The sequence below is a fragment of the Leptonychotes weddellii genome, chromosome 8 (genome assembly GCF_054177405.1).
Source record: "Leptonychotes weddellii isolate Sample4059 chromosome 8, ASM5417740v2, whole genome shotgun sequence".
In the NCBI taxonomy this organism is placed as follows: Eukaryota; Metazoa; Chordata; class Mammalia; order Carnivora; family Phocidae; genus Leptonychotes; species Leptonychotes weddellii.
Genome location: NC_138376.1, coordinates 74,422,928 through 74,447,091, shown reverse-complemented (window position 1 = coordinate 74,447,091; position 24,164 = coordinate 74,422,928). Strand labels below are relative to the sequence as shown.

Genomic DNA, 24,164 nt, shown 5'->3' with positions numbered 1-24,164 from the left:
GGGTTCAGTTTGCTTAGTTGATGAAGTTTCATAGATTCAAATATTCCTAGACTCACACTTACTTTTATATTATTTTCAGATGATGATTATAGACAGGACTGTCCTCCCCCATCTGTAATGCAACTACAATAAATATTGTTATTACCACTCTGATATAGAGTTTTATGTCCGCCATGTTGAATTACTTCTGTGTATTTATGTGAAGCTGCAATTGAATATCTTGTAATAATTTCAACATCAGTCTAGTAAATAGTAACAGTTTTAAGGAACATTACAATAGGACAGTTAAACCAGTTCAGACATTTCCTTAGTTGAGAGGAGGCTAGTCTGATTTATTTTGAGGTCATTTAATTAAAGCTTTCATCTTGTGTGCCATATTCAAAATAAATTATCCAGTACTGTATGCGTATTGTTTAGGGGGAAATACTTCTACTTCTAAGAGTTATGTTTTTGGTTTTTTGGCTGTACCAATTCAGATGTGAATTTTAGATAGATAGGAGAAATACATTCTCTACTTTCTTAATTTTTCACTTCACGTTAGCTGACTTTTTATATGATATGAATACATCTTATCATATCAGGTTGAATTATTTTAGCCTAATCATGCCTATTTTGGTAATTTAAGGGAAACAAGTTTTACATTTTCTGTAATAGAAATCCATTCTTCTGAAGGTATCTACTGAGAGTTGAGGTAACTCCAATGTACTTGCAAAAGTATCTTTTAGTTTTACAAAATTCACACAGAACATTGTTTTTACAGGTTTCTGAAGGTTTGTGGATCTGAATTAGTGCGCCTTGAATTATCTTGCAGCCACTTTCTTAATGAAACTTGCTTGGAGATTATTTCTGAGATGTGTCCAAATTTACAGGACTTAAATCTCTCATCCTGTGATAAACTACCACCTCAAGCTTTCAACCACATTGCCAAGTTATGCGGTCTTAGACGACTTGTTCTCTATAGAACAAAAGTAGAGGTAAGAATAATCATCATTTACATCTTTGCTAGTGTGATAGCTAGCTGAATATTTAGTTGCCTATAATTGCTCATGATAATATGCTTTCTGATTTTTAAATAGATTTGATGCCCCTTGACTATTCTAAAATTAATAGAGCTGATTCAGTCATTTCAAAATTATTTAGTCTATTGTATTGTTTGTATAATTATAGGAAAATGTTCTTCTTCTCTGTATTCTTAAAATTTTTGTAAGGTTGTTCATGTTTCCAGGTAAAAAAATAAGCAATGGGTTGAGGTGAGCTGAAATGCTGGCAGGGAATGAATTAGAGAAGGAGGTAGAGTGATAGTGTGCAGGATGGGGAGGAAGCAAAAGTGGAATTTATCCAGGGCTAGACTTAGGAGTTAAAATTCTCAATACCATGGGGCGCCTGGGTGGCTCAGTTGGTTAAGCATCTGCCTTAGGCTCAGGTCTGATCCCAGTGTCCTGAAATCGAACCCTGAGCCAGGCTCCCTGCTCATCGGGGAATCTGCTTCTTCCTCTCCCTGCTGTTGCGCTCTCTCTCTCTCCCCCTCTCAAATAAATAAATAAAATCTTAAAAAAATTTTTTTCCATACCATAGTTTAGGAGTCTCATTAATGAAAAATGGGATCTTGTCATTTATATTGATCTACTTGCTTGTTTTTGCATAGTATCTCTAGGACTTCTTTCGAGATCACTACATATAGCATTTGACTCTTTTCATTAACTGTGTAGTATAGGTTATACCATAATCTATTCAACCATTCCCCAAGTGATCAACCTTCAGGTTTTTCCAGTTGTTTTCCTTTCACAAATTATCTAGCAATAACATTCTTTTGTGCAGAGTTTTGCATATACATGCTGTTATTGCTGTAGGATAGAGTCCTGTAGGTGGTATTGCTGGATCAAAGAGGATGTGCCTGGGCCCCTGTAGTAAACACCCACTTATTGTCATATACTCCTTTCCTCTACTCCAGTCATGTTGACCTTCTTTCTATTACTTGAACATTCTGACCTGGTCCCAGCTCACGGCTCTTGCTTTTCTGCCTGTCTAGAATATTCTTCCAGCTTATTACGTGGCTGCCCTTTTCTTAGCTCAGTGTTCAAGTATTTTTTTTCTTCAGAGATCACTTTTTGGGTATTGATAAAAAGGTAGCCCCCCCCCTTCTGGTTTGTTTCTTTCATATCATCCAGTTTTATTTCCTTCTTAGCATCTGTATCACTCTGAAGTGATTTTGTTTTCTTCCTAGTATCTGTCTCCTTATACTGGGATATAACTGTCATGAAGGTAGGAGCCTTGTATATCTTTTTCATTGCCGTATTGCCAACATCTAGAATGGTCCTTGGTAAGATTGGTCATTTGATAAATATTTATTAAGTGAATGAATAAGATAACCAAATTACTTTTCCAGAATGGTATGCCAGATGCTTTCCTGCTATGGTGAACCCTTGACTATCTTGAATTTTACCTTAAATACCAAGGTATTTTAACCTCTGGTATTTCAGTTTTCTTTTCTCTAAAATGGATAGAATAAAAATACATATCTCAGGGTCATTGTGAGAATTAAATTACATGTAAAGTGTCTAGAGGGTGACTAGAACATAGTGAACTCTCAATAAATAAATGTTAGTGCTAATAGTATCATTGTGGCCGTTTTGTAGTATGTTTTACTCTATGGTAGGGAAACTCTCATCTCCATTCTCTTTAAACGTTTTTGTTAATCCTTGTATATTCTTCTTCTAGTTGTATCTTTCGGCAAGGATTTTATTAAAAGTACATTATATTTCATTTTGCTCTTTAATAAGGCTTCCTATCGTTCATGTAGGCCTTGTTTTACATCCAAGAGCATGTTATAGTTTTCTTCACTTAGGTCTTATATCCTGGTTAAAAGATTTATCTTTTGCATTTTATAGTCTCAGATACTGTTTCTTCTCTTTAATTTTGATTGATTATTGTTAGTTTAGAGTTTATTGTTTTTTGTATATATATTTTATATCTGCTCACCTTGCTGAATGCTCATAATTGTTCTAATAACTTTTTACTTATGTCTTTTGGATTTTCTCATGATACAATTATATAACCTCAAAATTAATACGCTTTTTCTTTCTTTTTCAATATTTAAAGTGTTGCTTCATTAGATAGAACTTAATAAGTAATGTGGAATAATAGAATCATAACAGATACACCAGTCTTATTTTTAATATAGTGGGGATGTCTTACTGTTTCATTTCAAAAATATCTATACAACAAATATTTGACTACCTATTATGTGCCAGGCACTGTTTTAGGCACTGGAACTTTAGTGTCGAATTAAACAGACAGCTTCTAATGCAGCTTACTAATTTTATATGTTGTTTGATGTTGCTTTCTGCTAAGTAGTTTTTATCATTCTTGTTTGATTAAAAATATTTTATCAAAAATGTATATTATTTTTAAGCCTCCATTAACATTCATCTTTTTTCTTCTTTTACTTAACAATATAATGACTTATGTTGAATAGTCCTTGCATCCCTACATGTTTTTAATTTAATAAGAACTAGGTTAGTTTCCTAATATTTTGGAGCCGAATTGCCTGAATTTGAATTCTAGCTTTATCACTTACAAATTGTTACCTTGAGGAAGTTTCTTGACCCCCTGTGCTTCAGCTTTCCCTTCTATAAAATGGAGATAATAACAGTATGCATCACAAAGAGTTGTTGTGAGGCTTAAATGATTTAATATACATGCCGTGTCCATAACAGTGTCTATAATAAGTGAGATTGAGCTGTGGTTTTCCTTATCATGCTATTTTATCAGGTTTGGGGCTAGGATTGTGACAGCATAGCAAAATGATTTGGGAAGCTCCTGTTTTTCTCTTTGATCTGGCATAACTTGAATAGATGGAAATTACCTGTTATAGAATTTACCTATAAAACCATCTGGATATATAGCCTTTTTTATTGGTAGATCAGAGTATATACCTTTTTACAGACATGGTGTTTTTTCTAATCTTTGGAAGCCTGAGTATGTGAGTATAAGAGCTTCTGTTTAATACAGTTATTTTCAATTTGGGGCAAAATGTTTAGCTAGAGTTTAACTGGTGACCTAGTATGGTAGAAAGGAGACTGATTCTAGTTCTGGCCCAGTGAGAAGCTTAATGATCTAGGGTGAGTCACATAGTCTCTCAAATTCCCAGATTTCTTTGTAAAATGAAAGGGCTATTGTCCCTGAATGCCAGCTTAAAGATAATATTAGCCCATGTTTTCATTCATCTCTCGTGAAATGACTTACCATTTGTGAGTATAAAATCGTCAGCTATCTTTTCTTGGGTAGGTCTGTCCATTCTTAAATTATACCATATCTTATTTTTATTGGTATTTTTACTGTTTTATTGGTCTATGTACTATAAACTCTGAGATCCTTTGAGCAAGATAATGCCTCCTTTAAAAATTTTCTGGTTAAATTTAACTTTAAGGAGAAATATAGCAAAGTTAATTATTAAATAAATCATCAGGAAGAAAAATAGGGTAAGAACCAAGAAATTATATTAACCTGCTAGGTACCTTACATCTGTGATGATTTTTAAAAAAAATATCCCATGGTTGGTGCCTGGGTAGCTAAGTCGGTTGAGCCTCTGCCTTCCGCTCAGGTCATGATCCCAGGGTCCTGGGATCGAGTCCCGCATCAGGCTCCCTGCTCAATGGGGAGGCTGCTTCTCCCTCTCTCTCTGCCCCTCCCCCTGCTTGTGCTCTCTCTCTCTCTCTCAAATAAATAAATAAATAAATTCTTAAAAAAAAAATATCCCATGGGATGCTTTTGAAGTGATCTGTATTAACATGGTCTAGGTGTTAGGAAATCATTAAGTGATCCAGTTTTCTTTAATTTACCTTAAGAAACTGATAGAATATGACTATATATTTCTGAAATCATTTTCTTTTTCTTTTTTATTAATTTCAGGTATACAATATAATGATTCAACAATTCTGTATGTTAGTACTCATTGTGTTAAGTGTACTGTTGATCCCCTTTTTCTGTTTTACCCACCCTCCCATTCACCATCCCTCTGGCAACCACCCAGTTGTTCTTTGTATTTAAGAGTGTTTTTTTCTTTGTCACTTTTTTCCTTTGTTCATTTGTTTTGTTTCTTAAATTCCACATAAGAGTATATTTTTTAAAGTTTGATTTATGAAAGACTGAGAAGATTTCCTATTTCAAGAGTGGAGATCTATACATATGTATCTAAATCTAGATAGCATCAGCTCCAGCTTCTTTCAGTTACTTCAATATAGATGTAAAATTATTGTATGAATCCATTAAGTAAAATTTGTATTGTACACTATGTTACTACCTCTTAAAGTTTATTTTTATTAGTACATCTGCTAAAATATTATAAAAATAATCTATAACTTTGTTTTATACAGTTCTTCTGACATTGAATATGTAAAAAAATCATAAAATTAAATTTTAATGATTTACAGTTGACATACAATAAAATAAAAAAATAATGCCATTTCAGTGATATACAAGGGAAAATCCAAAATTGGGAAAAACACAGGCAGTGTTTACTTTCACTGCTTCTCAAGTCTGTATTCAATGCTCTTTACGTATACTCTACTCACTTCTATTGTCCTCTCCTCCTTGGGCTCTATATCAGACACTGACGTGGGTACTAAGCAGCTCACAGGAATAAAGGGAGAAGGCAGCATGATCAGCTGGTCTCTTTTAACAAGCACAAGCTATAACACCGGTATTCATATCAATCTGCAAACACTTCCCTCTTCGCTTAAGCAAAGCATTACGTCACCCCTTCTTTCTTCCATGCATGTACATTTCCTATCCTGCACTCAGTGGTGTCGGTGGATGAAGAGCAAACAGAATAAGAAGACACGATCTAGGGGCCTGGCTTCTCTCTAAGCCTTCCATGTAATCATTGGCAGTACATTCAAATCTTATAAACTGTTTTGAAAAAAGGAACAGCAATTAATCTTAAATGCCTCTGTTTGCTCTAAGGAAATATGTAGAAGAAAAAGAAGATACAAATTTGAACTTCTTGGGAGAGTTTTTTTTTTTTTTTTAAACAAGGAATACAAATTATCCAGTGTCACTTTTACCCATTTTTCTAAATTCTACAAAGTTCTAAAATAAGCAAAAATGAATATTATAAAATGTTGAGTTTGTTATAGCATTTAACTTCAGAGAGGTTAGATTGATGATTTAGTAGTTACACTTTATGTGCCTATATATAATTTACACTAATAAACATAATACATCTGTACCATTTTATAAGACTTAAGTAAGTCTGTGTGCATAGTGAACAAAGCTTTAGGCGATATTGGAGACCTGGGTTTTAGTCCCAAAATTTGGGAAAGCTTCCTGAATATATTGTGTGTGCTGTCCTAGACATTTTGCATATAATTTAATTTTTTACACTAGTCCAGTGAAAGTGGTATCACTCTCATCTTACAGATGATCAAATGGAGGTCCCAAAAGATTAGTAACTTTCCTAGTGGCACAGAGCAATAAGTTAGAGTCAGGCTTTGAACCCGGCTTTGGTGGTCTTAGTGTTATAATTAAAATTATAAGATATATAAAAGCATAGAATGGTGGTTATTCTAATAACTTGGCTGTCCCTATTTAAACCAGAGATTTTTCCTTACTACCTGTTCCTTTTCTAGTTTGCAACTGGTGAAGAAGTATAACACTGTAACTAGCACACACAACATCAGGATCCAGTGTAATATACAAACTACTAAGTTATATTATATAAATATTTTCTAGTTGAAACTACTACAGGAAGTGGAAGTTTTGTCTTTTATTTTTATTATGAACAAACTTACTTTGAAGTCTTAGTTCTGCATTTATAAATAAGTTATTCAACTTATATATATTCAAATTACATTTAAGTAATAGTTTGTGAAATCAATATGTAATAAACTGCTTTAAGCAAATAGTTTATATAGGCCAGTTCTCAATATTATACCATAATGGAGAGTAGCATGGGGATAGATAATCCCACAAATAATATTGGCATGTAAAATGATACGTTGTTGATGTCTAGTGGTATGTTCTTAAGTGGTTAGGCATAGCCAGGCGTGTTGCAGGTCTGATTACTCAGTAAGACTGAGAACCTGGGAGAATGAAAGCATAATATGGTGAGAATTGCCTTTTATGCTGGTAGGTAGATCCTGGCATGCTGGTGGGGCCCCTTCCTGAGCCAGTGGTGAAACAGGCAGTGAGCACAGGGCAGTGGGCTTCTCTCTCCCTGACAGATTTTACCATCAGGGCTGCTGCATTGACCACCGAGCCTCATGCGTAACCTTGTCGGGAGCTGGGGTTGTATCCTGGTGCATATCCTTTGTACTGCTTGATTGCTGCTTTGGTAGTAAACTAAAATGAGAGCAACCTTAAAATAAGTCCTAGCTGTCATTTTCACCAGTTTTTGAACCCAGCTTTTTATCTGGCCTAGTTCATTTAAAAAGCCAGACCTATAAAAAGAAAAAAACAAAGTAAAATGGTGCCTTCCAGGGGATAAGGGGTAGGGGGAGGATAAGATGAATAGTATTTAAGGGTACAAACGTGTAACGTGTAATAAATAAGCCAAAGAGATCTAATGCACAGTGTAAGGAATATAGACAATAATATTATACTGTAATGATATAATTTATTGATTGCTTCAATCATAATCATATTACAATATATAAAGGTATTAAAGTATCAAGGTATACACCTTAAATTTACAGAGTGCCACACATCAAATTTATCATATTTAAAAAAAAAAGATTTTTCTGCCCAGCTCCACTGCTTTAGCTAATACTGTAGCTGGTACCTACAGTGAGAGAAAGCAGCAGTAGGATCTTGTTGAGACTTCAGCTGTGATTAAAACTTTTGCTTAGCAGTAGGGTTCAAGTATCTGATTCACACACTATTTGATAATTTAAAAACTGGGAAGGTATTTGTTATTTACTCTGTATCATGGACCTAAGTCATATAACTTAGTCCTTATCTTGGTTTTTCCACTTAAAAGATGTATGTGCTTGGGTAAGTCACTTGTACTAAGCTAAACGTTTGTCTATTAAAAAAAAAAAAAAACAAGCTTACCCTATCACATAGGCTATTGAGAAGACCAAATTAGGTTATATGTTTAAAAGAACCACACACTTTATAAATCAGATGAACTTGTGTAAATGTGAAAATGGTGGTACAGATTTACTCAGCATGATCCTACACAAATATTTCCACCTCTGGGAAGTATTCTTATAGATCTTCCTAAATAGGAGTATCTTTCCCATTGTGTGCTAAGGGAGATTTAGGCTGAATTATCTCTTTCACCCTTTTGATTTATTTCTGGTGAAAGGAATGTTCATTCCTAACTTGCGAACTCCATAATTGGAAGGACCATGTTTGACTGTATACTTCTTCAGGGCTAGTACATAGAACAGTGTCTGGTGTTCACTATAATGAATATATGTAGTAGGTATTCAGTAAACTTGTGTTGAATGAATGAGTAATAGCTAGCTCTTATCAGTTCATTTTTTTCATTATTAAACATGTATTAAGCAGATGGATGGTTAGATCTGAACTTGAAAAACTTGTAAGAAAATATTTGAACTGTATCTATTCAGAATTCTTAGCCCTGAAAAATAGTGAAATATAGTTCAACTTGTTTTGTTCATTTATTTCATGAGATCCCTTTCATTTTTTAGATGTTTAGGCTTGAGATGAAAAATTATTCCATCAGAGAAATAACAAATGTCTTCTTATAACTCAACCAAAAAAAAAATCACTAAATAAGCTATTTGCAGAGTTAGTAGTATACATTTGTTGAATTTCAGTGGACACAAAGCAGTAAACATATGCCTGTAAAGAACAAGATAGTATTGCGATAAAGAGAGACAAAGTGGACTGGTGTGCAGTAAGCCCAGATGCATACTAAGAATGTCAGCTTGTGCTTAGTTGGAGAGGGGTCCATGTTGGGCAAACTTTTTGAGAAGAAATGACCCTTGAGCCAAGACTTGGGCCTTGTTTACTACATGATCCCAGAGTAACTAGTGAAATGGGTTGGTAAATAGGGTAACTTTCTTTTTAATGAATTTGGTGGATCTTTTAGGTTGTATAGATAACATTTTAGGCAAAAGATGGGAACTTAGAGCAGACAGGAAAGAAATTTGTTGAACTAGGATCTTCTGCCATTCATGACGAAGAGGTAATTATAATAGAGTTAGATATATAATGATAGGAAGGACTTTGTTTCAGTCTGATTGGTCCTTTTCTTCTCTGTTCACAAGATTCTTATTATGTATGATAAGCACTGATTACAAGCATTTCTTCCATCATACATGATGATGTATTTTCATGAGAGGAGGGCTGTAAAAATTTAACTCATTAAATAGACTTTTAAATACTTAAAAAGAAACCTTTTATTTCGAAATGATTTTAGACTTAAAGAAAAGTGGAATAAAAAATACATTCCCCTACCATATGCATAATTTTTTTTTTTCCTGAACCATTTGGAAATAAGTGGAAGATACAGTTCTTTGCTTCTGAAGGGGCATATATCTGCAGCCTACTCTTAAATACTTGTGTTATGAGCTGAATTGTGTCTCCCCCAAATTCATGTGTTGAAGTCCTATCCCTAGTAGCTCATAATGTGACTGGAGAAAGGGTCTTTCAATAGGTAATTAAGGTTAAATGAGGTCATCAGGGTGGGCCCTAATCCAGTATGTCTTGTATCCCTATAAGAAGAGGAGATTAGGGGTGCCTGGCTGGTTCAGTTGGTTAAGCATCTGCCTTTGGCTCAGGTCGTGATCCCAGGATCCTGGGATTGAGCCCCATGTTGGGCTCCCTGCTGAGCGGGGAGCCTGCTTCTCCCTCTCCCTCTCCCTCTGCCTGCTACTTCCCCTGCTTGTACACTCTCTCTGTGTCAAAAATAAATAAAAATCTTAAAAAAAAAAGAAGAGATTAGGACACAGATACACAGAGGGAAGGGCACGTGAAGACGGGAAGAATACGGCCAGTTTCAAGCCAAGAAGAGAGGCTTTAGAAGAAACTAACTCTGCTGCCACCTTGATTTCAGACTTCTAGCCTCCAGAATTATGTACAAAAATAAATTTCTGTTGTTTAAACCACCTAGTCTATGGGATGTTGTTATGGCAGACATAATCAACTAATACAACTTGTAGAGGATGGCATAACAATAACTTTTTAACACATGGCATAAAAAGTGTCTTTAAGAGCAGTCCTGGGCATTTACTAAAACAGTCCGCATTAGTGTTAGAAGTTTGAGCCTGTTTACTTTTTCTTTGTTTGTAAAAAATATATATATATAAATCTGGAATGGGTGTGAGATGGGGCATGATAGTAGCTCAGTAAGAATGTCATTCTGTTGCTTAGCAGCAGACAAGAAAACCAAGTGTGTTTTTTAAAAGTTGGAGTTATAAATGGAACACCTGCATCCAGTTTTGATTGCCTCACTTCAAGAATGATAGAGCATAAATTGAAAGAATCTGAAGAAGTGAAAAAACTGATTATAGGTATTGTGGGGGACTAGTATATGACAGTAATCCGCAAGTATGGTTCAGCAGCTGTTTACTTGGCCTACCAGGGCAGAGACAACAGTTTCAAGGACCCCGCTGCCTTCATCTTCATCAACTAGAAGACAACAAAAGTAGTCGATCTTTACTTCTGTTGGATATCAGCACTCTCCTCATATTTTCTTTTTTCTGTGCCAGGTTATTTGGCAGAGAGGAGATATATAAGTAAAAATGCATACCACCCTGTGCCTCAGCTGTCCCACAAAGGATACATAAACTGTCTTTTGAAAACAGTATGATTTGATTTAATGCCATGAATTTGCTTTCTGAAACAGAGATAATGGTGATCTCACTGCATTCTTATTTGAGTTAAAGAACACATTATTTTATGCTGGTGAGTAGAAGCAGGGATGGCCTTTCCTTTGATGGAGTCAGTGCAGCTAACAGACTCAAATGAAAGGGATGGCCACTCACTTAACAGAGCCAGAGTGGATAACCGAGAACAAGAGGAGAAACTGATGTAGGAAAAACCTACGTTGGTCACCTACATTGACTAATGCAGGCGGTCATTGGCTAACTGCCATTTAAATGCAGTCCACTTCAGACAGATTAATTTGTCTAGATAACATATAAAACGAAAAGGTATTAATAGTTACTTTGTTCTTAAACAGAATTTTAAAAAATAATTTATTTGAGAGAAAGAGAGAGCATAAGCGGGGGTGAGGGGCAGAGGAAGAGGGACAGGCAAAGTCCCCGCTGAGCAGGGAGCCCGATGCAGGGCTCAATCCCAGGACCTCGAGATCACGACCCAAGCCAAAGACAGATGCTTAACCAACTGAGCCACCCAGGCACCCCTGTTCTTAAACAGAATTAAGAGTTAGGAATTTTAATAACTTTTAATATATTTAGCTTACTATTATATACTAAAAGTTAACAACTTTTAAAGTCTTTCCTATATGTCTCCAGGCAAGGATATATCTATACTTCTTTTTATCCTAATAGGCTTTAAAGAAGTTCCAGTGGGAATATGAGGCTTCCGATGGGGTTGAGTGTATGTGGCTGTGGTTCGTTCAGGGTCAGGGTTCATTTAGGGCCAAGAAGCCTGACTTGTCAGTGCAGTGAGGTGGGATGTGGGGTCTCAGCATTTCATCTCCCATCTCTTATTTAGCGAAGTTGTGTGATATCATTTGACATGAATCTCTTTTATTCTGTGTTCCTTCTTTAAGGCGGGAATGAAAATAATAGTTCTACTATTAAATGAATTTTTAATTCCCAGTTTAATGTGCAGTCTATGTAAGTTATTGTAAAATATTTCCATGAATACGTACAGTATGCCATGAATTCCTCTTCTGTGGCTTGAAATTCCTCCAGAATGCATCTACCCTTACATAAAATGTTTTCTAGATATATAATTATGAGAATTTTGATTCAAAAGTATGTTGTGCCTCAAAGTTACAATCTTTAAGCTGGACAGTAAGCAATAGATATGGCTCCTCTGAGGAGCAGACCAGACAGGTTAATATGGTGCTCTTCGCGATAAATTTTTTGCCTTACTCTTAATTTTAATTAGAAGAACTGATTTAACAGGAATTCATCTCAGACTTTATCAAGAGAATCTTATGGTCCCAACATGGGAGTAGTCAGAGCTAAGTGACCATGTTAGATGGCTGTCCAAGCCACCCCAGGGATTGGATGGAAATCTTAGAGAAAGGAGGGATTTGGGTCTGGGAACATATACTAAAAAGTATCTAGTGACCTGGCATCGGCTGGACCTTGTGATCAGAACTGAGCCAAGCCTCTCCTGATTCTGCAGTATCCCCAGGACCACTGCAGAGCAGGCCCACTGCACTTTCAGTAGAAGCCCTGATTCTGGATGGGGGCAGTCGGCAAGACCATTAGCCAGGGAAGAATAAAAGGAGTGAGGTCAGGGAATGGGAGTTCAAAGAAGTAAATGAAAGCACCTTTTAAAATGGAACAAGAAATTATGGAACACACACTGAAACAGCAAGAACAAGTAGTTGTGGAAAAGAACTAGTTGGAAATCTAGGAAATAAACAGTAGTTATTGTAATAAAAGTTGATTACATTCTATATTGGACACAAAGAATTACTAAATTAGAAGAAGAGGTCTGAGGAATGCACTTAAACTTGTAAAAGGTTTGAATGCCAGGCACCACTGCATGTAGTTCGTATGTATAAAATACACACACACACACATACACACACCTCAGTTAATCTTCAGAGTAACCTATTCATTGATTTAATAAATATATATTGTGTCTACTCTATATGCCAGTCATTATGTTATTTATTTGTTATTGTACATAGATTACCCCCAAACTGAGTGACTTAAAAGAGCTGACATTCATGATGTCGCACAGCTTGTAGATCGGGAATCTGGGAGCTGTTTGGCTGGAGAGTTTTGGCCCAGGGTCTCTAACAAGGTTGCAGTCAATCTTAGAGCTTGACTGCAGCTGGAGGGCCAGCTTCTAAACTTATACACATGGCCATCAGCAGACTTCCTTGTTATTTGTTGGCCAGAGTCCTCTTGCTCTCTACATGGGCTTCTCCGTAGGCTTTCTGAGTGTCCTTATGACATGGCAGCTGGCTTTTCCTGAGTGAGCAGGGGGAGAGGGTGGAACCAAGAGGAGCCAGTGCCCTTTTATAACTATATTAGAATTCTCTAAAGAAACAGAAATAAGAGGGTGTGTGTGTGTAGCTTTATTCTAAGGAACTGGCTCACATAATTATGGAGGCTGGCAAGTCAGAAGGCCTACAGTCAGCAAGCTGGAGACCCAGGAGAGCCAGTGGTGTAGTTAAGTCCAAGTCCAATGGCCTGAAAACCAGGAGAGCCAATGTTTCCAGTCTGAAGGCTGGCAAACTTGAGACCCAGGAACAGTTGATGTTTCAGTGTCGGTCTGAAGTCAGGAATAAGCTGATGCCCCAGGTTGAAGGCCATCAGGCAGGAAGAATTCTCTTAACTGGGGCACCTGGGTGGCTCAGTCATTAAGCATCTGCCTTCGGCTCAGGTCATGATCCCAGGGTCCTGGGATTGACCCCTGCATCGGGCTGTCTGCTCGGCGGGAAGCCTGCTTCTCCCTCTCCCATTCCCCCTGCCTGTGTTCCCTCTCTCGCTGTCTCTCTCTGTCAAATAAATAAATAAAATCTTAAAAAAAAAAAAAAAAGAATTTTCTTAACTTGGAGGAGAGTCAGCCTTTTGTTCTATTTAGATCTTTGATGGATAGGCCCATCCACATTACAGAGTTAACTGCTTTCGGTCTACTGATTTGAATATTAATCTCATCCAAAACCGTCCTCTCAGAAACACCCAGAATAATGTTTAACCAAATACCCAGATACCTTGTGGCCCAGTCAAGTTGATTAATGTAAATTAACCATCACAATAACCTAACATATCATCACTTCTGCTTTGTTCTTTTTGTTGGAAGTAAGTCACTAAGTCCAGCCCCCTCTTAAAGGAGAAGAACTAAGCTCCATCTCTGGAAGGAAGAAGTATAGAATAGTTTGTGGACATATTTTTTAAACTACTGTAGGCACTGGTCTTGGGAGACTCCAGTGTTCATTAGTAGATGTTCCAGAAGGAAAAAAAAAAAAAGGAACATGACAGAGAAGCAATATTTGAAGAGAAAATTGTTAACAATCTTCATCTTTCATAATGAAAGATGCAAGTCTTTGAATCAGATGTTCACTCAGGAAACCAAACAGAGTAAGTGAAAATAAATCTTTAGGTACATTGTGATGAAATTGCAGAATATGAGATAAAGGAATAAGAGCTACTGGAGAGAAAAGACATATTACCTACAGAGGAAGACAATTAGACTGACAGTAGACTTCTTATCAAAATAATAGAGGCTAATAGGTAATGGAGTAACACTTTCAAAGTGATGAAAGAAAGTAACTGTCATCCTAAAATTTTAAGCCTGGCTAAATTTTCATTCAAGATTGAAGGAAAATATAAAGACTAAGTACAGTATTTAACTTTCTGTGACTCACATTCCTTATCTATAAGTTCCTTATCTATAAATAAATGGGAATAGGAGCTTCTGGGTGGCTCAGTCAGTTAAGCATCTGACTTTGGCTCTGGTCATGATCTCAGGGTCCTGGGATCAAAACCCAAGTTGGGCTCCCTGCTCAGCGGGGAATCTTCTTATCCCTCTTCCTCTGCCCCTTCCCCCGCTCGTGCTTGCTCTCTCTCTCTCTTTCTCTCAAATAAATAAAATCTTTATAAATAAATAAATAAATGGAAATAATAATATCTACCTTATATGTTATTATCTGCTGTGTTTACTGATATATCCCAAGTGTCTATACAGTGCCTAACACAGAGTAAACATTCAATAAATATTTATTAAATGAGTAAATGAGTGTGTAGGGTTGTTGTGAGGACTAAACATACACAATAGAGTTGTCGTGTGGGTTAAATATATAATTTATAGCAGTACCTGCCATGTTAATAACTACTCTATAAATGTGTGTTGTTGTTAAGATTTTACCACTCACACTCACTAAAAGAACTATTAAAAATATTCTTCAACAAGAAGAAAAATTCAGTGAGAAGGTATCAGATAAAGTCAGCAGTTATGACACAGAAATTGATAAAATGCCAATAAATTAAATACAGTTACCCCTTGAAGAACTTGGGTTGACTTATGAGCTGATGTTTTTCAATAAATACAGTTCTATGTGTTTTTCAATAAATATAGTACTGTATTTTTCAATAAATATAGTACTCTACATGCATTTTCTCTTCCTTGTGATTTTCTTAATAACATTTTCCTATATCTAGCTTGCTTTATTGTAAAAATACAGCATATAATGCAGCATACAAAATGTGTGTTTATCTGACTAAGTTTTTGGTAAGGCTTCCAGGTAACTGTAGGCTAGTAATAGTTAAGACTTGAGGGAGTCAAAAATTATACTCATGGGTTTTTTACTGTGTAGAAGTCAGCACCCCTAACTCTGATATTCTTTAAGGATCAACTATAATGACCACGGGGGAAGAAAGAAAGAAAAACTAATCTTTCTGTATTACTTTTAAAAAGGTAAACTAAAATCTTTAAGGTGATTCAAAAATTCATATGAAAGAGCAAAGGACCAGGAACAGTTAAGAATTTTGAAGAATGAGGAAAAGGTGTTTGCCTTACCACTTTATAGACTTATTACAGGGTATAGTAATTAAGACTGAAGTGTTGATGCCGGGAGAGGCAAATAGACAAGAGGAACAAAATGACCCAGGAATAGATTCATACATATATGGAACTTGAAATATAACAGAAGACACCACAAATAGGTAAATATGGTAGAATCTTCAATAAGTTGAACCAGGAAAAGTGGTTATTCTTAAGGAAAAAAATGAAATTTGATATCCTGCCATGTATAAAAATCCATTACAGTTGAGTTAAAAACCTAAGTGTAAAGAAAAACTTTAATGCTGTCATTTAAAAAGAAGAATATTCTTCCTTGGATAAAGAGGGACTTTTTAGAAATGACAACAGAATACAAACATAAAGGAAAAAGATTGATGTGACTATATTAGATTTTAAATTTCCTGTCTCAGAAGCTTCTATAAACAAAGCAGAAGACAAGTCTCACATTTAGAGAAGATATTTGTAATAGCTATAGCTAACAAAGATTGGTATCCAGCATAGAAAAAAAATTCCTACAAGTCAAGAAAGAAGAAATAACCTAATGGAAAAAATCAGCAAAGGATATGATTAAGCAGTTTATGGGGCAAGAAATATGAGTGGCCCATAAATATATGGAAAGATCTTCAACCTCACTAGTAATCACACTAATGCATATTATACCATTCCATGCTCATCAGATAGCAGACGTTAAAAAGGATGAAAAGACTATATGTTGGCAAAGACGTGGGGACCCAGCACTCTTGCATTGCTGGTGGGAGCATTAGTTGATGCAGGTACTCGGGAAAGCTATTTTGCAAAATCTAATATAGTCAAAGCATACTAAAAATCTAGAAATTCTTCCTCTGGTATGTGCTCTAGAGAAATACTCTTCTATAAGATGTACAAGGAAGCACATATAAGAATGATTATTTTAACATTCTTTGTTATGGTAAAACTTATAAACAAACTAAATATTCATCAAATGAGAGTATATGTTGTAATATATTTGCATAATGGAATAGTATACAGCAGTTAAAAACTCAGTGAACTAAAGCTGTATCAACATGAACAAATTCCTCACCAACACGTTTGAGGAAGATACAAAAATATATGTATATTTATATAATATCCTTTATATAGAAACCATGTAGAACAATACTCTATTTATGGATCTGTAATTTATAATAAAATTATATAATTTTTTTTTATAAAGATTTTTATTTATTTATTTAACAGAGAGAGAGCACAAGTAGGCAGAGCGGCAGACAGAGGGAGAGGGAGAAGCAGGCTCTCTGCCAAGCAGGGAGCCCGATGCGGGGCTCGATCCCAGGACCCTGGGATCATGACCTGAGCCGAAGGCAGCCGCTTCACCGACTGAGCCACCCAGGCGCCCCTAAAATTATATAATTTTTAAGCAGGTTTTTAAACACCAAGTCATGATAAAGGTTACCTCTAAGGAAGTATGTGAATGGTTGGAGGGATTCACAAATAGAGAAGAGTAAGCAAAGAAAGCAAAATGTTAAGATATAATAAATCTGAGTTGCAGCTACATGGGTATTCATTATATTGGATTCTATACTTGTCTATATATTTGATATTTACCATTGTAAATAGTTTAAAAATAAATTACCAGCAAGTTCCTTCAATGAAGTATGTGTATTTTTTTTTTTATGATTCCTAATCCACAAAAATATGTGGATTTCTCTGTAAAAATTCTCTAATATGTTCTGATCTTGCCCATGGGAAAATCTTATTAAACCCACTTTGTCATAAAGATCTGGTATTTTAATAAAACAAACCTAATGTTGTTTTCCCATCTATTAATAAGTTAAAATAGCTGAGTATTATAGAGAATCTGAAAATTAAATAATCTTCATAGGTCTCTTCTTAATGCCAACATTCTGAGAGCTAGATGGGATTGTCTTATAAATGTGATAAGTGGTGTTGAAACTTAAGCATAAAATCATAAAATCAATATAAGCTTTTATTTTTTTGCTTAAATTTAAAGAAATACCCAACAGTGAAACAATTAGCCTTAAGTCTAGTTTTGTTCTGGGCCTATTATTTTATTTTTGCCTTATCTAAGTTTATTTTATCCAAAATAGTTCATTATTTTCTCAGTGAGAATCTTATCTGGGTTTGAACTCATGTTTTGTATTGTCATTGACACATTCTTTATCCTTTCCCCAACTGACATGTTTCAGTTTCTGAGCACTTGGAACAGATTAAACAGAGGTGGTCCAGTCTCATTGTCATTTAATTAGATAGGATTGAGTTAAAATGTTTAGAAAGAAATTTTGCCACATAAGTTTGAGTAGGTTTTTTCCTCAATTTATGGAATTAAAAAAAATTAAATTTCTAATGAAATTTAAATGCTTTGCATTATTTGTTTCTTAATGATGTTTCATGGCAGGCATTTCATCAAAGGCAGTTAGGACTAGAGAGATTTTAGGTCCCATGATTATGTAGCAGTCCAGCATATCCTTTGGGTTTCTTTAGTGGTGAGACCATTTTCATTGTACAGAATAGATGGGCTTAAATGGCAGGAACATGACTAGAAAGTGCACATTATATATGTTCCAGTCAGCATGTTGCTAGTGACAGGTGCTCAATGGTTGTTGGTATCGTTGTCAGCAGAGAGAATCCTTTGACATTAAAGTCACCAGCTCGATCCTGATTTGGGGTGACTATTGGCAGCTCCAGCAGGCGGCAGCTGATCAGTGACTGTCAGACAGCTGCCGCTGTTCTTTAGAGTGTCACCAGCCCTCTCTGGGTTTTGGCTTTTTTTTTTCTTTTCTTTTCTTTTCTTTCTTTCTTTTTTTTTTTTTAGGGAGAGCCTGTTTAGCTTTTCTTATTGTCCAGTCTTAACCAGATTTTCAAATTGCATACCTTTGGGAGATGGGCTGAGAGGTCACAGGGAACAAAGGTATCGGTAGGGCATGCAAAACCGAATACCAAGAGGCGACTCACATGGAAACTAGTAATGATTACCTTGACTTCAAGCCAGTCAATGGTGGGAGCACCTGGGGACTCATTAAATGGCATTTGTGGTGTCTGTAACCTGGGTTTTGAGCTCTGTTTCAGGAAAAGCACTGACAGCCTCTAATGTCTAATTGACCTCTTCTCTTTCTTTCACTTTCCATATTTGCCACCAATGCGGTCCCCGATGGCAGCAAACAGCGCTGCTCAGCATTTTGAACTTCTGTTCAGAGCTTCAGCACCTGAGTTTGGGCAGTTGTGTAATGGTAAGTATTTGAGAATTCTTTCTGCTCCATCGCTTGTTCTCTTTTTCTTCCCGTGGGGGAATGTTATCCTGGCCCGCCCACTCCACACTCACCCGCAGCTCTTCAGATTTACGGTGAACTACTGTGTCCCCCACTTTCAGACATTTTTCTCAAATTGGAGAGTATGTCTTTGAAACATCGACATTATTTATCTATGAGAGCAAGGAAAGAAGTGTGCGTGGTAAAAGGAGTTTGGTTCTGCCTCAAGCCAGATGTTATTGCAGACAAGCTATTTACCTCTCTGGATTTCTTTACAAAATAAGAGATCAGTCATACCCACAAGCCAGTAGTGCTGTCAGTTTGTCACAAAGCTAACTGTAGTTTTTAAGTTGTGAAATTATTTCCGGTATTTTAAGTCAGCATTTTCAAGTTGACCCGTGGAATGTTAGTCCTAAAAGACATTCAGTTAAGGAAGGATGTGTACTGGGGGACAGTGACGTAGGGATTCCTGGCCAAAAGTTAGGAAATGATGCTACTCTGTCTTCCTCCTGGAGTTTTCAGTGGTATGTCCTGCAGCAGAGACACTGTGCCTTTATGTAAGCCAGTGTTTTTCAGCTTCACCTGACTACCAAACCCATGGTTCCATAGTACTTCTATTAATACAGGATTCTGTAGAAAACGCTACTTAAGCATGACTTTTCTTTCTTTTTTTTTTTTAATTTTATTATGTTATGTTAGTCACCATACAACACATCATTGGTTTTCGATGTGGTGATCCACGATCCATTGTTTTTGTATAACACCCAGTGCTCCATGCAGTACGTGCCCTCCTTAATCCCCATCACCAGGCTAACCGATCCCCTGTCCCCTCTAAAACCCTGTTTGTCTCTCAGAGTCCATAGTCTCTCATGGTTCATCTCTCCCTCCGATTTCCCCACCCTTCATTTTTCCCTTCCTTCTCCTAATGTCCTCCATGCTATTCCTTATGTTCCACAAATAAGTGAAACCATATGATAATTGACTTTCTCTGCTTGACTTATTTCACTAAGCATAATCTCCTCCAGTCCCATCCATGTTGATGTAAAAGTTGGGTATTCATCCTTTCTGATGGCTGAGTAATATTCCATTGTATATATGGACCACATCTTCTTTATCCATTCATCTGTTGAAGGGCATCTTGGCTCTTCTTAAGCATTTAGATAAATAGGCTATTTTTATCTATTTGTTTGTTTTATTTTTTAGAGATTTATTCATTTGTTTGCGAGAGAGAGGGAGAGAGCCAGCAATGCTGGGAAAGGCAGAGGGAGAGGGAAAAACAACTTTAGCAGACTTCATGCTCAGCATGGAGCCTGACATGGGGCTTGATCCCACGACCCTGAGATCACGACCTGAGGTGAAACCAAGAGTCGGACGCTTAACTGACTGCACCACCTAGGCACCCCAGTAGGCTATTTTTAAATTAAAGTATGTAGTTATCAGTAAAATATGGTTGCTATTGATATTTCTTTGCCAGGAAGTTAAGTTTTAAGGACTTGACATTGAAGTTCAAAAATACTAATATTGCTGATCCCGTTACGAACGTTGTGGCTGGAACATTCCGCACCTGTCATAGAAATACTGCTCACATTTCACAGCAGATTCAGGGTTCACCGGAACAGTAACACAGACAGATCTTTGTTGACACTTTAATACCATGTTTATTTCAGTTGCTTTTCTGTCAGTTAACCAGAGGGCAGGATGATTCATTTGATTTTAGTTTTGACTATCAGAATCAAGGGTTTGCGAAAGTTCTTTAAATTACTTCTTTGTAAAGAAGTTAATTGGCTGCACTAATTTTCAAAGCTACAGGTTTGTATAGTTGGGGTACACTCACTTAAGTAGTTATATTCCCCCCAAATCTGTTTCTCATGGTCTCCTGCATGATTCTCCCACACACAGTTCCTGAAGACCAGAACCTTAGAAATCATCATGACTACATCTAAGCCATGAGGCCTTAGTTCTGACTCAAAATATAGCCCCAAATCTGTCCATTTCTCCAGTTCCACTGCTGCAAACTTAATCCAAGCCTTTGTCTCTCTACACCAAGCTCATGCAGGCCTCTTCGCTGGGCTTCTTCTCTCCATTCTTACCCGCCATAGACCATCCTCCAGACAGAAACCAGAGGGGTTTTTGTTTTAATGTAGATCATATTTGTTTCAAACCCTCCATTGATTTCATGGCCTGATGGCCTGGCCCCTGCATAACTCTCTGCCCTTACCGCCTCTCTCCTTACACCCCGTGAGTCTCCTCACTCCCCTTGGGCCATACCCAGTCCTATTTCTGTTCCTTGAATGCACCAGGTACATTCCTGGAAATCACCACTCCCTCCCTCCCTCCCTCCTTCCCCCCACTTCCACCACACCTGACACTCTGAGCGCCTGACAGGCTGATCACCTTGTTTTATTATTTTCACACCACTTATCACTCTCTAAATTTATTTTGCTCATTTGTCTGTATGTCTTTTCCAAAAATGTGAACAAAGTCTTTGTGTTTTGGTTCACTGTTGTTCCTAGCCTCTGGAGTGGTGCTGGCGCACAGTAGTTGAAAATACGAAGAAACAAATGAACAAAAGGAAGTAATGATTGGAAGTATTAGCTATTTTGTTTCCTTTTGACTTCTGGTGATCATTTTGGCACCTGATTATAAAACCAATGAAACTCTTAAAAGAAAGCTGTCCAACGAAACGTTATGAAAGCATATAAAGCCCATGAACTGAAATGTTTAATCCTTGTCTGGTGGGGGATTATCCTGTGATCAGGAAGTAAACTGTGGACACCGCAGTAACCGGCACTAACATACCATGATCTAAGTTATTTTCGTGTTGTATATTCAGTCCCCAAGTGCCTCATTTCACTCCAAACCAGGATCATTATTAGTACTCTCAGCATATTCACATACTATTTTAGAGCCTGGTGAAGTGCACATCTTTGTCAGGGAGATCTTCTATACCCACCAAAGTTGATGAATTATATATAAAATAGAAGAAACTAGGCCCCGTCAACAAGTAGCAGAGCAAGGTCAAAATGGAAGGCATACGAGAACAACACAGAATCCTCACATTCTTTATGAGAGACTGAAGATTTCATATGCTTTGGGATTTAATTCATGAAGTCCTCTGGAGTTCTGTTAAATGGATTTTTAAGTAAGCGATTATTCTTGCTGTTTTATGAAACAGTGGCAGATCCGTAAGACAAGTGGGTAGATCTGTATTCACAAGAATGTGTGTCTGTTTACGTGGAAGCAAACAATAGGAGATGATTAAGAATGTTTTAACTTAAATAAAAGGAATGTTTTAACTTGCTCTACACAGTTTGTATTTTTGAGTGTAATACGTAAGAGACTGGAATGATTTGATTTCCAGATTGAAGACTATGATGTGATAGCCAGCATGATAGGAGCCAAGTGTAAAAAACTCCGCACTCTGGATCTGTGGAGATGCAAGAATATCACTGAGAACGGGATTGCAGAACTGGCTTCTGGCTGCCCGCTTCTGGAGGAACTCGACCTTGGCTGGTGCCCTACACTGCAGAGTGGTACCGGGTGTTTTGCCAGACTGGCACGCCAGCTCCCCAACTTGCAAAAACTCTTCCTCACAGCCAACAGGTCTGTGTGTGACACGGACATTGAAGAACTGGCATGTAATTGTACCAGGTTACGGCAACTGGACATACTAGGTAAGGGCACAGTATATAAATTTGTTTTAAAGCCTGGACGTGGAAGCAAATCTCAGACTTGTTGCAAGGAAAAAAAAAACGCTTCTTGGATACAATAAAATTTTGTCCTGATAAGACTGCTTGGTTTGAGGAAGTGCAAGATAGGCCAATTGATATAGAGAATAATAAGGAAAATAACAGAATTTTGTAGTTGAACCTATCAGAAAGCTCTCATAAATAAGCACTAATTCTTGGTCTAGTAAGAAGAGTGAGAATTTATATGAGCTATGTTCTCCATTTTTATTAAAGACAGAGAAGAAATCCATTTGTATAATGAATTACACACACACACACACACACACACACACACACAAAGCTCCTCGATGTTAAACTCATGATTAAGGAATTGCCAAATCTTCATCCCTGATAATTCTAGATTTTAGGAATAGTTCTACCCCAAGGCAGATCTCTTGAAAATCCTTCCCAGTTCTGGGATTCCTTGTGTCCATATTGCAGTCCATCAACTGGGAGCCCTGTGAGGTATTGCTGGCAACATCAGAGTTATAACTGCCCATATGGTTGGTACTTTGTGAACTCACATAGCACTTGGACTGTGTTCTCTGGTAATCTATGAGTGTTAGTAGGTTAGTTCATAAAGTGCTAATTATATCCTTTCCTGTTAATTAAACATTCAACAACAGGAAAGCCTGAATATTTTCAGCATCTGAGTTTGTGGTTTCCTGGAAAATGCACAGTCCAGACTTATGATACATTTGTGGTTGTTGCTTATATGGTTGCATGTTACTTGTTCAAGCTACTTTTAAGCAGAAATTCTTACCTAAAAATTGAGGGAGAAATTCTTGCCTGTTGCATATACACTTTGGGCTAGCTACTTCCTCTGTGTTGTATTTTTCTTCATTCTTCATAGCTCAGGGAATTGGATATCATTGTCTTTCATAGAAGGGGGACTGGAGCCCAGCAATTAGCATATGGTAGAACGTGGCTCAATGCCAGGTTTGGGGCCCCAGCATAGTGAGTACTGTCTTTCCATCCCATCACAACTGCTTTTCTTGCTTATTTCTTTTCCTTCCTACCCACCTTCCACCTTGAACTAGTCTAGACCTCTTATAAGAGAAGTATTTGGGGAAGTTCAAGAAAATGAGAGAGAATGAGGAAAGGTGGCCAGGGCCTTTAAAACTGGATCACTAATTGCACGAGGCTTCGCTTCAGAGGATTGGTGGTATTGTTGGTTAATACCTGTATTACAACTCTCCCCCTCAAAACCTCATACAGTAGAGATGAAGAGTAGCCAGCATCTGAAAGAGATGCTACAGAACCGCAAAGATAGTCGGTAACACTGATCTAAAACAAAAGCACAATTGTGGTGAACAATGGGGTTGGTGGTCAGGTGGCCTAACTTTGGCCAAGAAATGCATGAATTACTTGACAGAGACATAAAAGAAAAATAGGTAAGAAGTATAATGGCTTCTCAATCTGGATGAAATGGAGGCCTTCCTGGAAACCTATAAGCTGCCAAGACTGAAACAGGAAGAAATTGACAACCTGAATAGGCCAATAACCAGTAACGAGATTGAAGCAGTGATCAAAAACCTCCCAG

The 24,164-nt window shown here is 37.0% G+C and overlaps 1 protein-coding gene across 1 annotated transcript in view; it reads left to right on the top strand.

Moving 5' to 3' along the window:
• FBXL4 (F-box and leucine rich repeat protein 4) overlaps positions 1–24,164 on the top strand; it is a 75,331-nt gene that overhangs the window by 40,192 nt on the left and 10,975 nt on the right. Inside the window, exons 6-8 of the mRNA XM_081828694.1 lie at positions 761–974; positions 18,804–18,875; positions 22,255–22,567. Coding sequence (XP_081684820.1) covers positions 761–974; positions 18,804–18,875; positions 22,255–22,567 — 599 coding nt within the window. The remainder of the gene's footprint in view (positions 1–760; positions 975–18,803; positions 18,876–22,254; positions 22,568–24,164) is intronic.